The sequence below is a fragment of the Salvelinus sp. IW2-2015 genome, linkage group LG15 (genome assembly GCF_002910315.2).
Source record: "Salvelinus sp. IW2-2015 linkage group LG15, ASM291031v2, whole genome shotgun sequence".
Taxonomy (NCBI): Eukaryota; Metazoa; Chordata; class Actinopteri; order Salmoniformes; family Salmonidae; genus Salvelinus; species Salvelinus sp. IW2-2015.
Genome location: NC_036855.1, coordinates 3,355,707 through 3,364,680, shown reverse-complemented (window position 1 = coordinate 3,364,680; position 8,974 = coordinate 3,355,707). Strand labels below are relative to the sequence as shown.

At 42.5% G+C, this 8,974-nt stretch overlaps 1 protein-coding gene across 1 annotated transcript in view; it reads left to right on the top strand.

Annotated features, from left to right (window-relative positions):
- The window catches only part of LOC111974661 (glutamate receptor ionotropic, delta-2-like), a 741,584-nt gene that overhangs the window by 571,042 nt on the left and 161,568 nt on the right, over positions 1-8,974 (top strand). The window contains 1 exon segment of the mRNA XM_024002565.2: positions 1,067-1,261. Within this exon segment, the coding sequence (XP_023858333.1) occupies positions 1,067-1,261 (195 nt within the window).

The window sequence follows — 8,974 nt, the reverse complement described above, 5'->3', positions numbered from 1 at the left end:
GTGCGGAAGTGATACCGCCGCTAGATACAGTGACGCGAACGTATTCAATTCTCCAAATCCGCCTGGTTATGTCCGTGCTGGCGGCGCCCAGGCCCTAATGCGCACGTGGGAAGTGATAGCCATATACTGAGGAGGTAATCAATGTGTAGTTGTGCGGAAGTGATAGCCGTATACTGAGGAGGTAATCAATGCAACATGAGCCACTTCAAGGAGGAAAAACATGCTCTTCTGCCATTCTACAATTGAGGTAACAGCAGCGGGGGGGGAGGGGTAGTGTGTCAGAGTAGCATGTTTGTGTGTGTAAATATACACTTATGTGTCAGGTAAGATTGTGGTTGGGGGACTATGATGGAGTGTAGGAAGTGGTAGGTAGGTAGGTAGGCAGGTAAGTGGCATGGTGCGTGACATGGCGGGGGTTCCCTCACTGATTGATGGTGCCTCACGGCTACAGTGGGAGTCGGCATGCATGTTCACCCTCCCACTAATAGCTTATTGAGCGACGGGGGCCATGGAGGATTAGAAAGAACTGGCTTAATGTGCATGCCGTGTTTATTCAATAACACCCCCTCAGTAATACATCTGGCTGACATATTCCCAGAAACATTTCAGTCATCAATAGGGATTTATTAAAGTGGAAGGTAGCCAGGAAGAGAAAGGGCTACTGTTTCTTCTTCTTGGTGGAAAGTTGAGACACGTTGCAGGATAGTCCATGACAATTAGCAAGTGGAGTGTGAACGTATTTGTCATATTTCACACTCTCTCTATTTCTCTCTTTCTCTCTATTTCACACCTCTCTCTCTTTCTATCTCTCTCCCTCACCGCTCTCTCTCTGTAAGGTTACTGTGTGTTAGGTGGAAAAAAATAGCATAAATTTAGTGACGATTAGGAAAAAAATCCTGGGAAAGGATATGGACTGGCTGGCTCAAATTGACCCATTCAATAAGTTGTAAACCATGTAAGAAAAAAGGCATGGGGTGGAGGCAGAGGAGACCTGGGCTACAATACAGTAGTGCCGGATGGAGGATATAGCAGTAAGGTTGAACATTGATTTTTGTCCCAACAGGAGGAGCCCTTTGTGATGGTGTCAGAGAATGTCCTTGGGAAGCCTAAGAAGTACCAAGGTTACTCCATCGACGTACTGGATTCTCTCTCTAACTACCTGGGCTTCAAGTACGAGATCTATGTGGCCCCTGACCATAAGTACGGGAGCCAACAGTCCGACGGGGTCTGGAACGGACTGATGGGAGAGCTGGTCGCCAAGGTGAGAGACTCTGTCTCTGTTCCAAATGACTGCCTACTCCCTATATAGTGCACTACTTTTGATCAGAGCCCTGTGGTGCCCATAATGCATATGGACATAGCCCTGCAGCATATAGGGTGCCCATAATGCATATGGACATAGCACTGCAGCATATAGGGTGTCCATAATGCATATGGACATAGCACTGCAGCATATAGGGGGCCCATAATGCATATGGACATATTGACCAGAGCCCTATGGGCCCCCTATATGCTGCAGTGCTATGTCCATATGCATTATGGGCACCCTATATGCTGCAGTGCTATGTCCATATGCATTATGGGCACCCTATATGCTGCAGTGCTATGTCCATATGCATTATGGGCACCCTATATGCTGCAGGGCTATGTCCATATGCATTATGGGCACCCTATATGCTGCAGTGATATGTCCATATGCGTTCCACCAGCACTTTCCAGAATCAAGAAAAAATACCACGTTAGAGAAATAAATATGAACTCAGATTGTCATGTCATCCATGAATGATCTGTGTTCTCAATGTGTTGTACATTGCCTTCCTTTGCAGGAAACACCCTCATCCGTCTGTCCATCCATCCATCCGTCCATCCTCATCACCTCAACCAAAGTACATCAAGCGTAATGTGCCATCATGTGTCTACATAGCGCTCTATAATCTCTCGTCAGAGTAAATCAATTACAAACATGCAACGATTAGAAGTCATTGCCTTGGTAAACTGGCTTCTTCATTAGAGTTGGCTGGTTTTCTGTCCACGGTGCTGTCAGCTATTCACCTAGTCTGGCCAATAGAGAGTGGACTGAAAGACTGTCTAACAGCCAGACTAACAGACAAAAGGCAAAGCTGAAAACAGCTGGAGGTCAGCAGAGCATTTTCAGGGCCATTACCCATCACCCCTTGCTGTTTTCCCATTTTCAGTCTCTTTTTGATAGCTCGCTTTCCAGATCTAATGCCATTCCTACACCGATTCCACCACTGCTGCTTCCAGTTTGCTTCCTTAAATGTGCAGATATGTGCATAAGAGTTGGAGCTTATCTTTCAGATCACAAACACAGACCGATGGAAAAAAATATAATTTTAATATAATTTAGTTGTATAACCATTTCCTCTATTCCCCTTCGATATATTTTTTAATTCCGTATAAAGCAATCACTGCATGCTATTATTATCCATCAGACCTTTTGAAGTGTCTGGAATGATACAGAGGATATAGACACATATAGACAGACATTATTATTATTATTATTGTTGTTTTTTGGGGGGTGTATGCTCTTCTGTGATGTGTTTGAATGCTTCCTTTGAAAAACGGTTTCTTCCCTTGACCTTGTATATTCTAGAGGACACGGAATGGTACCCAATTGACGGAATACAAAAGACAACGTAGTGAAGGGAATTTAAAAGATGTCTTCCTAATAAACATACGCATGCTCACACTCGTACATACACACACACTTTAGAGGAAACAGACATACTGTATAGACGTATAGTTACTGTACATAGAAAACAATATTGACTGGCATGTCATGAAGAGTCGTACTAGTCGTGAAGGGTCGTAATAGTCGTGAAGAGTCGTAATAGTCGTGAAGAGTTGTAATAGTCGTGAAGAGTCGTAATAGTCGTGAAGAGTCGTAATAGTCGTGAAGAGTTGTAATAGTCGTGAAGAGTCGTAATAGTCGTGAAGTGTCCTAATAGTCGTGAAGTGTCCTAATAGTCGTGAAGTGTCCTAATAGTCGTGAAGTGTGCTAATAGTCGTGAAGTGTCCTAATAGTCGTGAAGTGTCCTAATGGTCGTGAAGTGTCCTAATGTCGTGAAGTGTTCCTAATGTCGTGAAGTGTCCTAATAAAAAAAAAAGTCGTGAAGTGTCCTTAATATCGTGAAGTGTCCTAATAGTCGTGAAGTGTCCTAATAGTCGTGAAGTGTCCTAATAGTCGTGAAGTGTCCTAATAGTCGTGAAGTGTCCTAATAAACGTGAAGTGTCCTAATAGTCGTGAAGTGTCCTAATAGTCATAAAGAGACATACTATTAATGAATAGTCTTAATAGTTGCAAATAGTCATAATAGTCATGAATGGTCCTAATTGTCATAAAGAGACATAATATTAATGAATTGACATAAGAGTCATGAATGGTCCTAATTGTCATGAAGAGTTATAATAGTCATGAACAAACAATTCCCACTAACTTCCCAGTGATGAAACAGATAATAGGAACATGTAGATAGGGATAAAAGTGACTAAGCAATCAGGATAGACAGTTAGCAGAGTAGCAGCAGCATATGTGAAGAGTGGGAAAGTGAGTGTTTGTGTGAGTGACATCAATATGCAAGTGTGTTTTGTGTGTTTGTGTTTTAAGTCTCAAGTTTTAATGTCACATGCACAAGTACAGTGGAATGCCTTTCTTGCCAGCTCTAACCCCAACAATGTAGTCATCAATAACAATGTGGTCATCAATAACTATGTAGTCATCAATAACAATGTAGTCATCAATAACTATGTAGTCATCAATAACAATGTGGTCATCAATAACTATGTAGTCATCAATAACAATGTAGTCATCAATAACAATGTAGTAATCAATAACAATGTAGTCATCAATAACTATGTAGTCATCAATAACAATGTGGTCATCAATAACAATTTAGTAATCAATAACAATGTAGTCATCAATAACTATGTAGTCATCAATAACTATGCGAAAATACAAACAAGGTAGAACAAAAACACACGCGATATAAAAATAAGAAATGAGAAGAACACTATAAAGTAAGTAGCATATTATATACAGGGTCAGTACCAGTACCATATTTACAATGTGCAGGGATACTGGATCGATAGAGGTAGATATGTATAAGGGTAAGGTGACTAGGCTTCGAGATATATGATAAACAGAGTAGCAGCAGCGTATATGATGATTGTATGTGAGTGGGTGTGTGTAGAGGCAGTATAAGTGTGTGTGTGTGGTGTGGTGGTGGTGTTGTGTGTGGTGGTGTGTGTGTGTGTGTGTGTGTGTGTGTGTGTGTGTGTGTGTGTGTGTGTGTGTGTGTGTGTGTGTGTGTGTGTGTGTGTGTGTGTGTGTGTGTGTGTGTGTGTGTGTGTGTGTGTGTGTGTGTGTGTGTGTGTGTGTGTGTGTGTGTGTGTAGCAAAAGATGGAGTGAGTGTGTGTGTTGGAGTATCAGTGTGTGTAGTGTGTGTGTTGGAGTATCAGTGTGTGTAGTGTGCAGGGCCTGTCAGTGAGCATAGAGAGTGCAAAAATAAGAATAAATACAAAGGTCAACTCAGATAGTCCGTATAGCCATTTTGTTGGCTTTTATTAGCTATTTACTGAGCTATTTAGCAGTCTTATGGCATGGGAGATAGAAGTGTCAGACTTAATGCACCAGACTTAATGCAGAGACTTATGCACCTTAATGCACCGGTACCGCTTGCCGTACGGAAGCAGAGAGAATAGTCTATGGCTTGGGTGGTTTAATGATTTTCAGGCCCTCCTTTACACCGCCTGATATAGAGGTCGTGGATCGCAGGGATCTCAGTCTCAGTGTGGGTACTGGGCTGTCCGCACCACCCTCTGTAGGGCCAATGCTATTGAGGCGGTGCTATTGCCATACCAAGCAGTGATGCAGCCAGTCAAGATGCTCTCAATGGTATAGCTGTAGAACTTTTTCAGGATTTGAGCGCCGTTGACAAACCTTTTCAACCTCCCGAGGGGAGAGGCGCTGTCGCACCTTCTTCACGACTCTGCGCGTGTGTTTGCACCGTTTTTAAGTTCTTCGTGATTTGGATGGCGAGGAACTTGAAGCTCTCGACCAGCTCCACTGCTCCCTGCCGATGTGGATGGGGACGTGCTATCCCCCTGTTTCCTGTAGTCCACCGATCAGCTCCTTATTCTTACTGATGTTGAGGGAGAAGTTGTTGTCCAGACACCACACTGTCAGGTTATTGACCTGCTCCTTGAAGGTTGTCTCATTGTCGCTTCTCACATATCTAAAAGCATTGGACTTTGGAGGCATGGACTAATGGGAGTTTCTACCATATTTCTTATACCGGTTATTTCCTTTGAAATCACTGAAGGGAAGTGAACAAGTGCACACTTTGGAGGAAGGAGAGATAATTGGGACAGCCTGGGTGTTGGTCCTTCCACCGCCAACACACTTACTAGTGTCTCGCCACCAACACACTTACTAGTGTCTCACCACAACACACTTACTAGTGTCTCACCACAACACACTTACTAGTGTCTCCACCACACACCTTACTAGTGTCTCACCACCAACACACTTACTAGTGTCTCACCACCAAACACTTACTAGTGTCTCACCACCAACACACTTACTAGTGTAATGTACACGCCCCTAAATCATGTTGGGAAGTAGGAACTCACTTGGGCCTCATATTTTTTCATTGTGCTGCGTAATGTGACAATTTCTGCCTGTTTTAGCATTTAGTTTTCTTACCAGACCGTGAAATTAGCAGATTTAGTCAACTGTGAATGAATTGTGCTGTGTGTGTGTGTGTGTGCGTGTGTGTGTGTGTGTGTGTGTGTGTGTGTGTGTGTGTTGTGTGGGGGGGGTAAAATAACATCAGCTCACAATGTTTCTTACACCATGTGGAACTCTCACTAATTTTCCTCCTTAAGCTTTACCAGAAAAACGAATTTGCAAGTGATAGGTCTGAGGTAATTTCAATGAGCATTCTGTTTCTGAAGACCAGAACTGTGACCCTCGTCAAAAGTAGTGCACTTTCTAGGAATAGGATGCTATTTGGGACGTAACCCAGATGTCTGCAACAATGCTACCCAGACTTGGAAGATCCCACATTTCAACTAGTTTAGATTATTAATCCTGCATACTCCTGCATAATATACTTTTTACTGCATACTCCATAATTCACATTCTTAAAAAGGCTACCTGCTCATATCAAGATCTCTAATAGAGTATGATTCATAGCGTTATTATTTCAGACCATGCCCCACGGCGCGAAGACGTGGATGTCGATTAAGGCAGCTCCTCGCACCTCTCTGATTCAGAGGGTTGGGTTAAATGCGAAGACCATTCATCTTCAGTTGAATAGATTCAGTTGGACAACTGACTACGTATCCCCCTTTCCTTTCCCCCTTGTCAGTCATTTTCTCCCCATCTGTCAACCACACAGAACTAAACACATTCAACAACTCTCTATGAAGTGGTGAGGAATTTATGTCGACAATGAGGGAGAACATGTTTGAATTCATCACTATTTAAACTTTGTCCGCTCTGTACAAATGGTGTGGGAAGCCTTTAAAGCAACCTGCAGAGGTTGGATCAATAGTTACACTGCAGCTAAAAGGAACGCATGTTACGCATGTTATACATTTGCCTTGTTTCCGATTACTTAGGACATATTTCAAGTCAGGTGACAAAGCGGGCAAAAAAATTGCATTTAAACTTAAATAGTTGGAAATAAAGAAACAATTCCAGCTGTTGAGGACTGTAACGGGTCGATAGCATGTGATAAAAATCAAATGAACTCTCCTTTTAGAGAGTACTCCTCTGGACTGTATCACTCTGAATGTCCTACCAATACCAGAGAGAGATTATTTATTTAAAGATATTTCTCTGCCCACTCTTAAGGAGAGTGATAGAATGGCATTGGGGTACCTGTTCTGGATACATAAATCATATTGGCCATTAGGGTCCTCTCAGCTGTAAAACCCGCAGGGGTGATGCTTACAGCATAATATTTGAAAAATGTTTTAGTAAATATCAAGTCACCAGTTAATAAGAATTATTGATCTAAATGGACCGGGATAAAACAATCGGATTACATTAAGAGACGGGACAGTTCTACTTTTATCACTTTGGGGTAGAGCAGAGGTGATAAAGAAGACCATACTCCTTAGACTAGCGTTCCTTATGTCAGCTATACCACTTCAGTTCCTCAGCACTGGTTTAAAGAGATACAGTGGGGAGAACAAGTATTTGATACACTGACGATTTTGCAGGTTTTCCTACTTACAAAGCATGTAGATGTCTGTAATTTTTATCATAGGTACACTCAACTGTGAGAGACGGAATCTAAAACAAAATCCAGAAAATCACATTGTATGATTTTTAAGTAATTAATTTGCATTTATTGCATGACATAAGTATTTGATCATACCAACCAGTAAGAATTCGGCTCTCACAGACTGTTAGTTTTTCTTTAAGAAGCCCTCCTGTTCTTCACTCATATGTATTAACTGCACCTGTTTTGAACTCGTTACCTGTATAAAAGACACCTGTCACACACTCAATCAAACAGACTCCAACCTCTCCACAATGGCCAAGACCAGAGAGCTGTGTAAGGACATCAGGATAAAATTGTAGACCTGCACAGAATGGGATGGGCTACAGGACAATAGGCAAGCAGCTTGGTGAGAAGGCAACAACTTGTGGCCACAATTATTAGAAAATGGAAGAAGTTCAAGATGACGGTCAATCACCCTCGGTCTGGGTCCATGCAAGATCTCACCTCGTGGGCATCAATGATCATGAGGAAGGTGAGGAATCAGCCCAGAACTACTCGCAGAGACCTGGTCAATGACCTGAAGAGAGCTGGGACCACAGTCTCAAAGAAAACCATTAGTAACACACCATGCGCTCATGGATTAAAATCCTGCAGCGCACGCAAGGTCCCTGCTCAAGCCAGCGCATGTCCAGGCCGTCTGAAGTTTGCCAATGACCATCTGGATGATCCAGAGGAGGAATGGGAGAAGGTCATGTGGTCTGATGAGACAAAATGAGCTTTTTGGTCTAAACTCCACTCGCCGTGTTTGGAGGAAGAAGAAGGATGAGTACACCCAAGAACACATCCCAATCGTGAAGCATGGAGGTGGAAACATCATTTCTGGGATGCTTTTCTGCAAAGGGACAGGACACTGCACCGTATTGAGGGGAGGATGGATGGCATGTATCGCGAGATCTTGGCCAACAACCTCCTTCCTCAGTAAGAGCATTGAAAGATGGTCGTGGCTGTTTTTCCAGCATGACAACGAGCCCGAAACACACAGCCAGGGCAACTAAGGAGTGGCTCCGTAAGAACATCTCAAGTGTTGGAGTGGCCTAGCCAGTCTCCAGACCTGAACCATATGAAAATCTTTGGAGGGAGCTGAAAGTCCGTATTTGCCCAGCGACAGCTCGAAACCTGAAGGATCTGGAGAAGTCTGGTATGGAGGAGTGGGCCAAAATCCCTGCTGCAGTGTGTGCAAACCTGGTCAAGAATACAGGAACGTATGATCTCTGTAATTGCACACAAAAGGTTTCCTGTACCAAATATTAAGTTTGCTTTTCTGATGTATAAATACTTATGTCATGCAATAAAATGGAAATTAATTACTTAAAATCATACAATATTTTTTTCTGGATTTTTGTTTTAGATTCCGTCTCTCACAGTTGAAGTGTAACTATGATAAAAATGACAGACCTCTACATGCTTTGTAAGTAGGAAACCTGCAAAATCGGCAGTGTATCAATACTTGTTTCCCCACTGTACATTGTTTATTTTCAAGCTTGTAGAAAGAGAAGAAAACAAAATTAACCACAAAAAAATGTCAATGCCAAGAAGTAAGAGTGGGTTGAATGTATTTATTTAACCTTTATTTGACAGGTATAAGGCACAGGGCGAGACCCAGATGCAGATGGTTCAAGTCTCTGATATCTATTAGTATCAAGGGGGAGGCAAGAGA